The sequence below is a fragment of the Elgaria multicarinata genome, chromosome 1 (genome assembly GCF_023053635.1).
Source record: "Elgaria multicarinata webbii isolate HBS135686 ecotype San Diego chromosome 1, rElgMul1.1.pri, whole genome shotgun sequence".
Lineage (NCBI taxonomy): Eukaryota > Metazoa > Chordata > Lepidosauria > Squamata > Anguidae > Elgaria > Elgaria multicarinata.
The window spans coordinates 127,880,109-127,896,731 of NC_086171.1; the positions used below are offsets into that span (position 1 = coordinate 127,880,109).

The 16,623-nt window shown below is 37.2% G+C and overlaps 1 protein-coding gene across 6 annotated transcripts in view; it reads left to right on the plus strand.

Moving 5' to 3' along the window:
- The first annotated feature begins 1,447 nt into the window (after positions 1-1,447).
- Positions 1,448-16,623, plus strand: part of KYAT3 (kynurenine aminotransferase 3) — a 33,948-nt gene continuing 18,772 nt past the window's right edge. Inside the window, exons 1-6 of one of the 6 annotated variants that reach the window (XM_063136564.1) lie at positions 1,448-1,577; positions 5,357-5,457; positions 8,201-8,259; positions 10,763-10,907; positions 11,976-12,125; positions 13,002-13,088. In XM_063136564.1, coding sequence (XP_062992634.1) covers positions 5,359-5,457; positions 8,201-8,259; positions 10,763-10,907; positions 11,976-12,125; positions 13,002-13,088 — 540 coding nt within the window. In that variant the 5' untranslated portion in view covers positions 1,448-1,577; positions 5,357-5,358. Of the gene's footprint in view, positions 1,578-1,722; positions 1,741-5,356; positions 5,458-8,200; positions 8,260-10,762; positions 10,908-11,975; positions 12,126-13,001; positions 13,089-16,623 lie in introns of those variants that run through there. The other 5 variants (XM_063136533.1, XM_063136541.1, XM_063136557.1 and 2 more) reach the window with 5 other exon arrangements.

A 16,623-nucleotide genomic window follows, 5' to 3' on the forward strand; every position in this document is an offset into this window, starting at 1 on the left:
TCTAACACACAAACAAGGCCCTAATCTGCCTGGTCATGGGTAACAACTTCCTAAACACACCTTCTTAGGTTTGGATCCTGGATCCATGTTGTCACTATTCTAGACGCTCTGGTGTACTTGTGCTTGTTATTAGCTTTGCCTGTCCTTGCATGCGGGGTAGGGGGGCTTATCGGTACACCATGTTACATAAACGAGGCATAGTGTCACCGATATCATGTGTTGTTAGCTGTTAGAAATAGTTTCGTTTATGGAAAATGTATAACTCTGCAATCAGTAAGGGATGGGAGGAGGGAGGAGCATAAGCCCCTCAGGAGGGATGTGGAATGTTATAAAAAATGTTGGTTGTGGATGATGGGTAGAGAATCTTGCTTTTGATCCGTCGAGGGTGAGGTTCCTCCTACATGTGTAGTTAATAAAGAAATAGTCACTGTATCTGGACTTGTCTGGTTTTCATGTTCCCTCCCTTCTGCTTGGGGATTTTTCCCTAACATGGTAAAGTGTAGGTGCTCAGAAGTGTGGTGTAATGCTAAAGTGTTTGGGAGTTGGGAGATCTGAGTTCTAGTCCCCACTTGGCCATGGAAACCCACTGGGTGATTTTGGGCCAGTCACAAGCTCTCAGTCCAACCGACCTCACAGCGTTATTGTTGAGGATAAAGTGGAGGAGGATTATGTATGTCACGTTGGGTTCCTTGGAGGAAAAAAGGCAGGTAAATAAATATTTTATTGCAGACTCATATCCTCAGAATATATTTGCCTTACAAGCATCGTAAGTGCTGTACGCTTCCCACTTTCCTGAGTGTTAAGTTCCAGAGGCAGCATGTAATCAAAATGCACAAGGTTTTAGAATCAATGATCATAAGTAAGAAAAGTGTTTTTTATTTTTCCTCTAAAAGCTCAAATCTTTACAAAAATTTGTTTATGAAATGCTGCCCTCTACTGGACAATTCAGAGAGGTGACTTGAAAATTTAATACTTTTTCACCAGGCCTTCGAGGACCTGGAGACTGACAGCTGCAGTCCTCTTAAAGATACATACACACGTCACACTCCAGATAGAAAAAATCTTTGTAAGAGAGATTATTAGACTGAAGCTGTAATGCGTGTTGTTGTTTTTTAAATGTAGTTGTTGCAAACATGTTACCCCTTCTTTGGGCTGTTTCCAATGTTAGGCCTACTTAGAGTAGACTTATAGAAATGAATGGAACGTACGTGTACTCAAGACCCATGGGTCTACTCTAAGTAGGACTAATACGGGATACAACCAATACACATACACGCGCGCGTCACGTATCTTGAAGTAGTAAAACCCAGAAGCAGCTTTACCACTTGACACTAGCCAACGTAGGCTACGATGGACATTGGAAAAGCTTCAGAATGACAGGACGGGAGCAAGCGCTTGACCCACGGCCGCCGCCACAAAGAAGCTGCCGAGGGCCCCCAGGAAAATACAGACGAACCAAGGCAAGCAGGCCAACTCCCGCCGCGGCCTGGCTAGCCACTCCCCTGCTACTCGGTTTTCACCGCCTCTCGGGTGGAAAGGACACGCCATATCCGGGGAAAGGGGGGGACACAAGCGAGGTAAGGCCGACTAGTTGACGGTTTTGTGGCTGAAAGAGAGGAGATGTTTCCCCCCAGGCTTCCGTGTCCGTCTTTTTGAGCGGTCCCTTTAGCGGCTCGGAAACAGGCAGCCCGCCCCGGTGTCCCCCACTCCGCCCCTCGCCTTCGCTGGCTTCATAAACTAGTAATTACGCAGAATGAGAGAAAATGGCCTCTGAGGGGCGTTTTGGAAAACTCTGCCTCTTCCCCACCTCGAGATCTCCCGAATGTGAAGGGAAAGGAGAGAGGCAGATGGGGTGGGGGGAATCCAATGCAATTCTAGTGAAGGGTGAGATGGGGAGGGTGAAACGTGAAATATCAATAAAGTTAATAATAAAAATAACCCCTGGACACGGGAGTGGTTTAGCCCAAGGAGTCCTCCCCAGGACTTGCTTGAATACCAGCACTCAGCCTTGTATCATTCAAACAGTGTCTCTGAGCATGAGTGGAGTGCAACTTGGACCTTGCGGAATAATTACAAGTGCTGCAAGCCCGCTGAGTTATCCTACATTAATTGGTTGTTTGCCGGCACCATTTTTAAGTCTTCTGTTTGCCAGTTCCATTAAATGCCGAAAAGATTTGAGGAATGAACAGGAGAACTTTGAGGACAAGAAATGGTGTACCCAATGCTTTCATTTTGGGTTGAATTGTCATCACATGCATCCCGCAGTTCTCAGGAGTCAGGGTTTAAAAAGGGGTGTGAATTTTGCCTTCATATTACGGAATGTAATATATCTCCGTTTAGAATAAATCTTGAAGTCACATAACACAAACTTGGAACAAGTTAAAACGTTCAAAGCTCCAAGTGAGTCCTGTAGGTAGCTTTAGAGGGGTTGGGTGGCATGCTCCTAGCCAGCTTAAAATTCGGGATAGTGCCAAAAAAGTAGGGGTGCAGTTCATCTGGTTTGTAAGCCTTTTGAAGACAAAATTCTAAGATATTTACATTATTTGATGGGGGGAAATTAGGAGGGGCAGAGAAAATTTAGGGAGGCTTGCCCCCCAGCTAATTAGGATAAGTGTTCCACTTAACTAGTGGCTACTTGAATGAAAGGCACTCTTTACATTCTAACTCCCAAAACGTACCCCCACCCCATATTTTTTTCTGGTTTCACCACTGCTTGGTGGTGGCATAAAATTTAAACCCCTCTTAGGCACAGCAGACTACATGCATTTTAATCAGTGCATAAATACTGACAGGTTCTCATGTCACAACACAGGTTTAAAAAATGAACGAACCAGCCTGGTAGTTCAGCAGCTCAATCGCTCCTGCTAGGCTTTTCCTAGCCCATAGCTGCTCCATGCTAGTGGGAGCAGCTAAACAATCCAGAGATGCTCTGGGTTCCAAACCTGGAACTCAGAGCTAGGTTCCAACTCTGGGTTGTTCGGGGAGAGGACAAGCCAGATATCACACTAAATATCCCTGGGGATGAGTTGTCCCTCTGTAGTATAGCCAAGCGTGCTGGCAGGAGAAGCCAAGCGTTCATGATAGCCCAGGGTTTTAAAAATAACCCTGTGACATGCAAACTGAGCCATTACAGTCTTTTAAACCTAACTTCATAGAGCACTACTGTTACATGAAGTGCTTCTTAGGGAAGTGATTTTTAGAGGTGTGTGTGTGATAGCTGTAATGTTTAACACAGAGCTTAGTTACTCCTTAATGTATTTAAACCTTAACTGCTATAGTTGCAGGGGACAGTGAATAGAACTATTTTTCCAACCTATAAATCATTTGGTGAGTAGTGAAGCATAGCTTCTATTCATGTTAATGATTATGAGCAAAGAGACAAGCCCAATACACTTCTTTCTGATCCAAATCTTAGAACATACTGTTGTGTTAACCTGAAAGCTTATATGCCAATGACAAAAAAATAAGAATAATAAAAAATAAGTGCAGGAATACAATGAGTACAGAAATTCAGTTGATACCCTGAATTCACCATAAATAAAAATCAAGAATCTTATTTAGAATATATTTTGAAACAATGTTTTATGTAGTAAACTGCAATAATAATATATTTTCTGTTATATGCTGGGTTTCTAAATCCTTGGCAGGTAATATATCTTGTGCTTTCAGGTGTTTACTGATTATTATTTCAGTCAAGATTATTTAAATCCATCCATCCTGATTTAAATCAAATTTTAAATCTTGATTTAAAATTGCCAAGAAAAAAGGGTCCATTTAAATAATTTATTTACATTTTTAAAATCCATTTATTATTTAGATACTTTCTAAATAAATGTGCATACTGGTTCTATAACCATAAAATATGATTTATACTTGGAGTACTGAATCTTAGCTAGTTACAACGATCAGGTAGTTACTAGATCTAAAATAGGAGTGAAAGATCACCCTGGTGGATCAGTAGATGACGTGTGGTAATTTGCCAGTCCCCGACTCTCAGTATCTAGTCATAATATAATGTGCTGCATGATCATTGGCAAAGGTGTTTTCCCTAGTTTATTTTCTTTACAAAGAAAAGCAGCCCCAAAGCACCCTTTCATAAGTCTATGAGATTACGTGTTTGCATTAAGTTACAATTTCATTGTAAACCAGAAAACAAAGAGGAAACAAAGAGAAAACAAAGAGGTCATAGGGGGAAAAAAAATCAAAATCTATATAATATAACCTTCCTCAACCTGATGCCCTCCAGCTTAAACTGGTCTCCTTTCAGCATTCTATTATGGATACCAAGGGGTGATGAGAACTGAAGTTCAAAACATCTGGATACCTTCATCAGGCCAACTCAAAGATCACAAAAAACATTTGCTACCTTTTAAGATCTCTAGATTTCTTCACCAAGCAAGATGTTACAAAAAGCAGGCTGGTGGGGATGTGTAGAAAGACTGGTAATGTAGTCAGGATATCTGCATGATCAGAGTCTTAAGATAATAATAGGAGGAGGGGTTGCAGACATTGAAATTGGGCTCTGCCAGGTTATGCGGTGGTTACAGGGCTGTAATCAGGCAGACTTTTTGTGTTGTCAGGTCTATTTATGGTTGTTAGTCATATCTTCCATGAATCTGTCTAAAATCACCTAAAATACAGCTCATCACACAGATTGTGATTTTGAATTCTGTAAGTTAATTATACATTGTGTGAAGGATATTTACATTTTCCTATCCTGAATATACTCCCAGTCAATTTTATTGAAGGTGCCCCCAAGCCCCTGACCATTCTGGTTGTCCTTTTCTGTGCCTTTCTTTGGAGATCCAGGTGGGGGAGAATGGTATGTAATATTCTAAATGTCACAGCTTATTGATGCTTTTTAAAAATATAATAATGATACATACTGTTTATTTCTACTCTTCTTAATCATTCTTAAATGATTCAGAAGTTTCTGCTGCAGCACATTGAGCCAAAATTTTCGGTGAACTAGCTCCTCTGATCCCAAGGGCTCTTTCCTCAGTAGTTAGGCCTTATAACTCTGATTTGATTGCTCTTTTGTCGCTAAATAAATTTACTAGTTTTCTTGATCCAGATGGCATTGCATGAGCAGGTTACTTAGATTTTTCTGACTCAGATATGATTAATAGGGTTGCCTCTCTTGAATTCTCAGTTTAATGTCTTCATATTAATATGAATTGCCCCATTTATTTTACTGTCTGATGATTGATCACTAAGATGTACAATCCAAACTTAATTGCATGCATATATTGCCCATTTTGGGTTGCTTTGAGGAACAGTTATATAGTTATTTGATATTTGGCACTATTGTCTCTATGGAGTTGCTTCATATTCTTGAAAACTTATTGTTATGCAGGCATGTTCTTTGCTCAGCAATGCTTCAGCTGCCTTGGCATTAAAACATCACTACTGAAGATAACTTATCCTTTGAGATGCTTCAGGTTTTCAACCTGTCCAGTATGTATTTTCATAGATTATATGATTATATGTGTATCTTGTTAAATTTATTGTGGAATCTCCAGTGGCAGCTATCCTGAATCTGGATATCTGGTTTCGTCACATTGTTTGTTTTGTTTGCCACCATTGCCAGACACTTTAATGGTCACCTTCTACATTGCATAGAATACAGTGTTCTCTTTTGCATACTTTTGCTTTTGTTGCATCGAAGTTTAACTATATAAACTTGGGTTGGACTCGATGGCCTTGTAGGCCCCTTCCAAGTCTACTATTCTATGATTCTATGATAAAAGTAGAGCACGCTGATTTTGCTTTCCAAGCTACATTTAAGGCAGTGTTGATAGGATTTTAAATTTGATTCAGTTATCTCATGTGTTGGGTGAACACAATTCTAGTCCATGAATGTTTATGAGAATTAATCAACTCTGGTTTTCCCTTTCCTCTCCATTTGAATTTTCCCTTGGGTAGCTTTTTCTGGCCAGGAATTGCCACTCTTTCTGATTTTTACTTGGATTTTCCAGCTTTACTGAATATTTTTATTATTATTTTCAACAGGATATGTGTGATTCATCTAAGAACATTTTTGTTTAGTGGAGTAGAAGCAGTTAGACACTCAGCTTTATGCTTTAATTTTTTTCCTGGCTGATCAGTTTTCTGCAGTGCAATTTGAAGTGAATGTTAGAATTATTAGTAGAATAGAATAAATGGTTAAGCAGAGCATCTTTGAATCCTAAAAAGACAGGTTTTTTTAAAGACTTAATTAGGTTTTGCATGGTTTTCATAGTTAAGAAAAAGATCTGGAGTGCTGAAAACGCAACAGTGTAGCTAAACATACCACTTGAAATGCCGAGGTTCAAATCTTGATAATGCTGGAGTCCATATGTTATGGGCTAGGCATCTTGGCTACTTGGCTCTCATCACTGCCTGATTTATCATATTTTACAGAACATGATTCTCAGCTTGCTTGAGGAGCCTCTTTACTAAAAGTAGTCCCTTGCAACAGCCTGGTAATGTTACTTTTATTGAATATACACCAAGCTCTTGAATCATTTAAAACAAATCATACTGTTCTTTTTAATTGTCACTTTTTTGTTGGAAGTGCAGGAAGTAACTTCCATTGAATTAAGTGACACTTCATTCAAAGTGAATTTACATAGGATCAGACTGTGTTACAACATTAACAACCTGACCCTGTGCATTTTTACTTAGAAGGCTTGTGGCTCTAACGTCAGTTGGGTGGTGAATCTGCTTCGTGTTTCAGTCAGAAAGGAAGTAAATACCATTTGGCATTTACTATCAAATAAGTGTGTTTAGGTTACAGCCTGAACCGAAAGAGAGAAAGAAAGATATTTGTATCCCTTCAACGAGCTTCTTCTTTGCCCTTTCTTGCTGCATATCCCTCACCAAGGTACTGCTCATCTGTACTTCAGTTTTCTCATAACATAGGATTATATGGAATCTTTCAAGATGGGGAAAGCCAAGTAAAAGCTTTTAAGGATCCCGACTTACATTGTAGCTTGATGTAACCATTTCCTTACTAGTAGCAACCAAGTATTAAAATTATTTATAATCCCAGGTTGAACTCTTGTCTACAAGACCATTCAGCGACAGTTTGAAGCGTTTCCGGAAGTGTTTGAAAAAGGCTATTTTGAAGTTAAGCCGGGGGGTGGGGGGGTGGAGAAGGGGGTCCAGAATGTTGTATTTACTGTGCCAGAACAAAGCTTCAAAAATAAAATATTTGATCTTTGTCTCTATGACTAGTATGAAGCAGTCCAAGATCTGAAACAGATATGGGCAGAAGTTGAGAAACAATGTTCTGGCATGCACATCTATAACAAGTGCAATACAATCAAGGCCATTCAGACAGTGCTTCCTTTTATTTGTACTATAGTTGTGTCACTCAGTGAGTGTAGAACATTCACTTACACTACACTCACATCACCATTGATCAAGTACCTTTGATGTTTCTTTGGGGAAATGGTAGAATGAGTTCTTTTGAATTTTAATACCAATATATTAATATTGATATTGTTATTTTGCTAGTGCTTGAGTTGTATGTTGGCCAAACCTCGCTTTTATAGTACTATTTTTTTAAAAAATCAATTAGTTCTTTGTTTTCATAAAATCTTTATGGATGTACTAAGGAAAGGGAAAACACGGATTTTGTTTGCTTTGGGAAAATGTAGAAACAGTTATTCTGCTGTCCTTTGTTTAGGGCAGGCTAGTTTGCACAACCAATGAGGCTCTGAACCTACTAGATTCTTTCTTCATATGACTAAAAGAGCATAGAACCAATTTCAGTCTAGTGAGGGAAAAGCCTATAATCCAGTTATAGGTTGTTTAATTATTATACAAGTCTTTATGCATACAGCCTGGCCTTTGCATCTTTGCTCTGTGAATTACTTCATAACTGTCCTTGAAAAGAAGCAAGAGGTATTAATTCCACTTCCATACCTCTTTATTTTCAAGTAAGTGCCCTGTCTTTCCTGTATTGGGGTGGAACAGAAATGACTCTGAAGTTTTGTTGTTCATATTGTTGTTATCCCTGTATAAATTGAGAATTGGTCAAATGTGCATTGAAAGATGGTTTTAGTTTGAACTTTGTATGCAGCATCTGTCAATTCATCAGTGGTGCTTTACTTTAGGAGAAAATATAAAAGGATAAATGTCACAGTGTTTAACAGTATGATACTCTATGGTTCTAACAAAAACCCTCTGTTCTTTTTTATTTTTTTGTATGTAGACCATGACCTTCAACCACAAAAATGCAAAACGAATTGAAGGGCTTGATAGCAATGTGTGGTAAGTAATAATTAATGAAAAAGAACATATGGATAAATAATGAATGTATCTGTACATGTTGTGGACCCATTTTTTTTTTCCATCTGTGTTACCAGCTGACCAGGTATATGTGTGGGGAAAAACTGATCTGATCTGCTTAGGTGCCTTTAACGTCATATTGATGTACATGAATCAGTAGGTGAAGGTTTTCACAGCATTGAGATAAACATCATCACCTGGTGATGTTTTCACAGCCACAGTGTTCAGTTCAAAAGTTGGCAGTCCTGTTCTCATCTCAGCACATCTTCTCATCTTGCCTCCACTTTTACAGAGGAAATGCCTTCCATTTCCTTGCCAGTCAATTTATTTTGTTATTTATTTATTTATTTATTGCTCCCCATTCAGAATTTCTGAGCAGTGGGCAAAATAAAATAGAATAAAAACACATTAAAGGTATATTTTAAAAGAAACAAAGTGCAAAATAAACCATGGCTGGTCTGTTCTATTTTGAGTTCTATTCATATAGAACCAGTAGCTCAGAATCATTAGTAGGGTACCGGGATACATGATCTAATATCTGGCTAAGGTTAAACAGTGTAGACTGTCCTAAAGTTAATCAAAAGGATAGAACAGGGTGGCATCAAAACTGATTTAGGGCGCATCCCTATTGAGTTGCCTCCCACTAGATGGAAACCTGCAAACTTGGAGGCTTTGGAGTATGCTATGCCCTGCCAGGCTGCTGCCAACAGGGCAGAAAGCGACGGAGACAATTTCTGCCTCCGTCCTCTTTTTTTTTTTACATTTTCCTCTAGAGGGGAATCTGAGGGCATATACAGTAGTTGCACTGCTGCTGGCAGGGGCAGGACCTGGGTTGGAGAAGTTATAGGATTTTGCATAGCCTTTCCCCTTTTCTCTCACTGGAATGCCCCCCTTTTTTGAACTCTGAGGTCATCCAAGCCTGCTTTTGGATCTCAGAAAGCAGGTGCTGTGGTTCTTTCTGTTGTGGCTATGAGGGGGCGGGGGCGGGAACTTGGAAGCCCCTCCCAAAGTCATAGCACATATACAATGGCTTCTGCCACTTTGCCCACACCTTCCCTGTATCCCACATGGCTTTGTGGCACTGTAATACTGGCATGTAGAGCGGCTGTTTTTTTTGTTTTTTTGTTTTGTTTATCACTGCCTCTTTGGCCTGGCAAAACAACTCATGAACAACCAACAGTTCTGGGTTCACACATAAGTACAACCCGTGATTTAAACAACTCACTTCACAGCCTAACAACAAACCACAAGTTATTTTCATGGTTAATAACTCATAGATAACCCATAGTTCCAGGTTCGCAGATAACAACTTATGATTCAACAACCCATACTAATATGATTCACAATTTAGCGTTACATGTGAATGCAGCCATTTACCTAGTTCGCATGTAATGACAACACAGAATATGGGTTGGGCATGGGGTTAGTATGGGTTGTTAAATTGGTTGTTGTTGTTGTTGTTGAATCATGGGTTGTTGTTATGTGAAAACCCAACATACTCTACAATGTGGTTTAACTATAGATTGTTAACCATGAACAACCCAGAACTCACAACCGAACAACAAACAATGGGGTCTCTTCCTATTTATTTATTTATTACATTTCTATACCGCCCAATAGCCAGAGCTCTCTGGGCGGTTCACAAAAATTAAAAACATTCAAAGTATAAAACAACAGTATAAAACCATAATATAAAATACAATATAAAAGCTCAACCAGATAAAAACAGCAGCAATGCAAAATTACAAATTTAAAACACCAAGTTAAAATTTATTTATAGACTATTAAAATGCTGGGAGAATAAAAAGGTCTTCACCTGGCGTCTAAAAGCATATAATGTAGGTTGTTGGGCAAATGTAGGTAGGTTGTTCCTGGTTAACAAATCATAGTTAAATCATAGTGCAGGATTTGCATGTAATGACAACCCATGGTTCAGCAACCCATGATTCAACGACAATGCATATTCAATCCATACTCTGTGTTGTCATTACATGTTGTGTGTTGTTCTTCTGCTTCTTCCCCTTAGCATGTATAAATTATCCTCTTCCTTTCTTTTTTGTTTAAGAGATAGCCTGGACCAACAATAATGATAATTACTGGTTGTGCAGCTGGTGAATCTGATTAAATAGTAGATAAATCCACAAAGGCTTCCATTATTTAAATAATGAGGGTCAATGGATTGGTTTAGTTTAAGGCTATTTTGGGAGGGGAGAATTAGATGTAGGGCTATTGATTTTGACAGCAACCACTTAACGCTCATAACACCTATATCTAATCTGGGAGTGTCACCATAGAGTTCTTGGCATCTTAAACTCTTGGTGGCTACTTGGCAGGTAGGCCTCTGAGATATCTGATCAACCCCTCCAGGGTGGTTTCTTACCGGACCATTTGTTCTATGTTGTGTTCTGATTTATCATGAATCTGGAGAATTTTTCCTCATAATTTTGTATGATATATCATTGGAATATTTCCCCCACTTTCATAGGGTAGAATTTACAAAAGTAGCTGCAGATCCCTCAATTGTTAATCTTGGGCAAGGCCTTCCAGATATATCTCCTCCTAACTATGTAAAAGAAGAATTAGCGAAAGCATCATCTGTGGATAGGCTGAACCAGTACACACGGGGCTTTGTGAGTACATTGTATTTCCAGAAATTCTCTTCAGAAGTTGCTTTAAATTAGTTGCATAGCCAGGTTGTTTCTCATGCTCCTCCTAAGGATTCATGCTGAATAGAAACACAGCCTCGAATCATAAACTTCTAAACAGTTGTCAATGTAAATTTGGTCCAAAGAGGACTGTACATAGGGCAAGATGAACTGAATACATTCTTTTTCTTTTATGCAGACTTGCCTCCTTTTTAAAAATCCACAAGTTTAGGGTTTTTGTTTGTTTGTGTTTGGTTTGGCAGTGTAGATTTTAGTAGGAACTCCATAATAGTTGGAAGATACCCATGGGTAACATGGATTTTCATGTATCTTAGGCAAATTTGTGAAAACTCCTTTCCAGGCTAGTTGCTGCTCTCATTTGCCTTGAATCTCCTTGCTTATCTTAGGCTCATGCCAGGTTCTTGCTTCACTTTGGGTGCAGCTCCTTGGCTTTTCAGGCTACTTGTACAATCCAGAGCCTGATACCGTCACTCTAGCCAGACAGTAAACAGAAGGTATAGTGGAGATGTGTAGTAATCCTTATTCCTGCTACTTAGGTTTTACTGTTTTGGACTACTTATTCCTTTTAAAGTGAATCATGAACTGCAGTATAACTGTTTCTGAAATGTACTAGAACATGTAAGCCTCATGAACCTTTTTGTTTCTAGATAGTTAATTTTTTTCTTATAAGGGGCACTATCATAGATTTCAATCTTATTGACTAACTGTGGGCACAATTCACAGCTTGTAATCTTGCACAAAGATTCCTATTCAGTGGGAAACAGTTCACATTCCATGTGAATTGTGCCCTATATTACAATTTTTGTTCATCTTAGCGTACACAGTTCTCTCTCAAATTGGTGACTTGTATCTGCCTGTTATTCTTAGGCATACTATTCTAAAGATTTATAATTTAGCTACTCTATATTTTGTGCATTAGCCATAGTGCATGTGGCTGACATATGACACTATGTTGTTTGTCTGCTTTGCTAGTCATTAAGTGACACAGACGTCTAATTGCATGTTTTATTTTCTTGTAAAAAATGTACACAGGGACATCCATTGTTGGTGAAAGTCTTGTCCCAAGTGTATGAAAAAGTTTGTCAAAAAAAGATTGACCCCTACACTGACATCCTGGTGACAGTAGGAGGCTATGGATCTCTGTTTAGTGCAATTCAGGGACTCATTGAAGTTGAAGATGAAGTAAGTTTTGTGTTGTATCCCAAAATAAAATAAAACTCTCTTCATTTTATTAAAAATAATAACTTTAGAATTCTTTTTTCTTAGTTCTTGTAGCATAAGAAATAAACTTTGATGGATTTTCCAGCCACCTACTACTCAATTTTCAGCCTATTGTAAATTTTCTCCCTTTCCCATATAGGACTGGAGAAATTGATTCTGATTTTTCAGAATTTGAAATATTTTCCCAACTTTGGTCTCAAGCCTTTTCGTTGGGATTGTATTAGTCTATCAATAACTGGGAATTTTAAAGCTTTGTAAACTCTAGAACATTGCCCATATTAAGTACTTAGGGCAGAATGGGCTCTAAATCAAAATAAACGAACTATCTCATTTGGAGTAAAAGTAGTAATGAAGTAGTAGTTATCATTTGATATTTTTCTTCAAACTTTTGATTGATGTCTTTCACTCATCCCTTTCCCTTCAGTGTCCTTCACCCTTTCTGTTCCCATCATTTATTTATTTATTTATTTATTACATTTCTATACTGCCCAATAGTCGGGGCTCTCTAGGCGGTTCACTACTTTCCTATTATCCTGAGCTCACAGAATGAAGCTGTTATCCTCTGGTCTTTCTCTTACATGGTGCAGACTTTTCTGTCTTACTCAATATTTCTCCGTCATTCTAAAGAAGCAGTGGCTCTATTGTTTAATAGTAAAAGCTCTGAGAATATCTGATAACTAAAATACTGCCCATGTTTGCTGACTCAAGAACTGCTGCTTTTAATGCTGTGTGATTTCCTTGATACTGTATCAGAGCAAATGCTGGTTCCGTCTCTGAAAAAAGGTATATATCACTTCATAATTTCTCATTCACATATCACTATTATATTTATTTTAGGTGATAATAATAGAACCCTTCTTTGACTGTTACGAGCCCATGGTGAGGATGGCAGGAGCGAAACCTGTTTTTATACCCTTGAGATATGTGAGTATGTTTGGAAAGTTACAACATTCAGAATTTTTTAGAAACAGAAGTTAAGAGAAGAGTAATTTGCACCTCGTATTTATTTAGAATGAAAGTTCTTTCTTTCTCCTCTCTTGTTTTGCTTTGCCTTGTGTTGTAAGTAAACGCAATTTAATTTAATCCAAAACCTGAAAGTCTAGGATTAAATTCTAGAAGCCGGTATAGGAAATGGACATTTATAATTTAATGCAAGACTTCAAGATGGTATTGCTCTAAATGTGAAAGCTACAATGAGTTTCAAAAGTGGGGTGCAGGAGGGGAAGCCAGGCACCTAGTTAATTTTTCCATCTGGAACGATCCTTGAGTGGTTTCCTCTGTAACAATAAATTAAAAATGTTTCTTTTTTTTTTTTTTTTTTTTTAATAATTTTTATTCATTTTCAACACTATATAAACATAAATGAACATTTCCAAAATATAATTGAAACAAACACAATAAGAAAAAGAAATACATCAAATATCTGCTTCATACATATTGAATAATTGTTGAGTACAAATATCAAAAACTATTACATATGCCTTATCACACTACAACATTTTCATTCTTAACATAAAAGTGCACCCCCCACCTCGGGATCATTCTTGAGTCCAAAATCTAATCGTTTCTTCTGATGGTGGTTTCCCATCTCCCTTAGTAAACACGAACACTAGGAACTGTTTCCAAATTCCTTCGAACTCATTTATTTTAGTTACGCCTTTTCTCCACTTAATATTACATGTCAGTTTATCATTAATGGCTATGTCCCATACTACTTTATACCACTCCTCAATAGAATATTCCCCTTGGATCTTCCAGTTCCTAGCTATCATCAATCGTGCTGCAACCAACAAACTCGATATCAGCTCTATAGTTCCTTTTCCACACTTTATATCTTCAAATAGTGACAGCAATGCTATTTTTGGTGTTTGTTCTATTTTCATTCCCACTATTTCTTCAATTTCTGAAAACACCATCTTCCATAATCTTTGTACATATTTGCATTGCCACCACATATGTAAATACGTTCCTTTTTCCCCACATCCTCTCCAACAATTTGCTGAATGTTGATCACTTATCTTGTTCAATCTAACCGGGGTTAGGTACCACCTCCATAAAATTTTAAAATAATTCTCCTTTATTCTTACTGATAAACTTCTCAACACTCTTTGTTTCCATAGTCCCTCCCAGCTCTGTCGCCCTATTTGTATCTTCAAATCTGATTCCCAAATCACTTTCTCTGTATTCTCTCTAAACTCCTTCTCTAACAATATTTTATATATTTCACTCATTAATCCTTTTGAAACTATACTACCTCCTTTTCCTTTCTCCTTACTTACTACTAATTCTTCAAACCTCGTCATCTTTCTGCACATTCTATTATCTTTAATCCACTTTTTATTCCATTGTTCTAATTGACCATATTCTAGCCAAGATAGCTTCTTCTCCTTTAACAAATTTTCCATATCTTCTCTTGTTTTAATATCTCTTACCCAATCCTTTAATTTTATTTTATTTTTCTCTTTTAATATTTTACATAATCTACCCTTTAGATCCTCTGGGAAATTCTTTAACATTATTATCGGTGCTAAGGGAGAGTTGCTCGGAAGCAGCTTCCCTTTAAATTTACTCCAAATTTCCCATTGAGTCCTCAGGAGTGGATTATCTATACTTCCAACCCATTTTCTTCCTCCATCTTTAAAAAAAACATTCTCCAAATTCATCTCTACCTTACTTATGATTTTTTCTTCCATCCAGTATAAATCTCCTACTCCCATAATTGCTTCTACAACATGTCTTAATCTATTTGCTACGTAGTATAATTTTATGTTTGGGAGACCCATTCCCCCCTTTTTTTGGCTTAGGTACCAATTATTTTTATTCACTCTTGCTCTCTTTTCTCCATTACAATATTTATTAATAATATTTTGCCAACTTTTTATCTCGGTTTCTGATATTTTTATAGGTAGCATCCTAAATACGAAATTAATTTTAGCTAATATCTTCATTTTTATCAAAGCTATTCTCCCAAACCAAGATAAATTTAATCTTTTATATTTCTCCAATTTCTCTAATACCTCCTTCTTTAACCTCGTTAAATTTTCCCTTTCTAAATTCTCTAGATTTTTTGTAATTTTAATTCCCAAGTATTTAATCTCATTCTTAACTTTCAATTCCATCCCCTTAAATTCCCAATCCTTTTCTTCCTTCTTAGTATAGTTAAACAACATCATCTCTGATTTAGACCAATTTATTTTTAACCCTGTAATTTCCTCAAATTCCCTCAACTGATATTTAATTCTTTCTAATTTTCTTAATGGATTCTTAATGGTCAATAAAGTATCATCCGCAAACATGTTTAGCTTTATCTCCCTTACCTCTCCAATTCCTTCTAATTCTTTATCCTCCCTTAGTGCCTTCGCCAAAACTTCCATAACCATTACAAAAAGGACCGGCGAGAGCGGACATCCTTGTCTTGTTCCTCTGGCTAGTCGTATCTTTTCAGTAAGTCCGTCATTTACCACCACTACCGCCGTATTTTGGGAATATAACTGTTCTATTACATTTTTAAATTTATTTCCAAATCCCAATTTATCTATAATACTCTTTAGTGCCTGCCAGCTCACACAATCAAAAGCTTTAAAAATATCTAATGCCATAATACCTGCCTTAATATTTGCTTTTTTTATTACATTTATTACATTTAAAACTCTACCCACTAAATTATGCATATATCTTCCTACCACAAACCCACATTGATCTGCTTCTATATATTCTGCCAAAAATTTATTTAATCGTTTGGCCATAATAGACGTAAAAATTTTAGCATCCTGATTTATTAAAGAAATAGGTCTATAAGAATCAGGATTAGTCAAATCTTTATCTGGTTTTGGGATCAGAATTATCACTGAATGTTCCCATGATTCAGGTATCTTCTCTCCTGATAATATCCTATTATAAAGTTCCATTAATTTTGGAACTAAACAATCTTTGAAGACCTTATAATATTCTGGACCCAAACCATCTGCTCCTGGTGATTTACCCACTTTTAACTTATCAATAACTTCTTCAACTTCTCTTTGAGTTATTACTGACTCCATTAACTCCTTATATTCTGATTTTATTTCCTTCTTTATAAACCTTCCAATATACTCCTCCACCTTTTCTTGTTGAATTTCTTTACCCTTGTACAATTCCTGATAAAATTCCTGAAAAATTTTTATTTTAGCTTTCATTGCATGACAATAATTCCCTCGACTATCTTTCAACGTTTCTATCCCATTCCTCCCTTTTTCTTTTTGTGTGAGCTTGGCAAGCAACCTCGAGTTCTTATCACTGTTTTCAAAATATTCCCTTTTCATATACATTAAATTCTTTTGAATCTCTTCTATATTTAAGTTTTCTAATTGTTTCTTCTTAGCTTGTATTTCCACTAATTTATATTTATCTTTACTTCGCCAATATCTTTCCTCCAAGTTTTTAATTTCTATCTCTAACTTTTCCTGTTCTGCACGTTGTT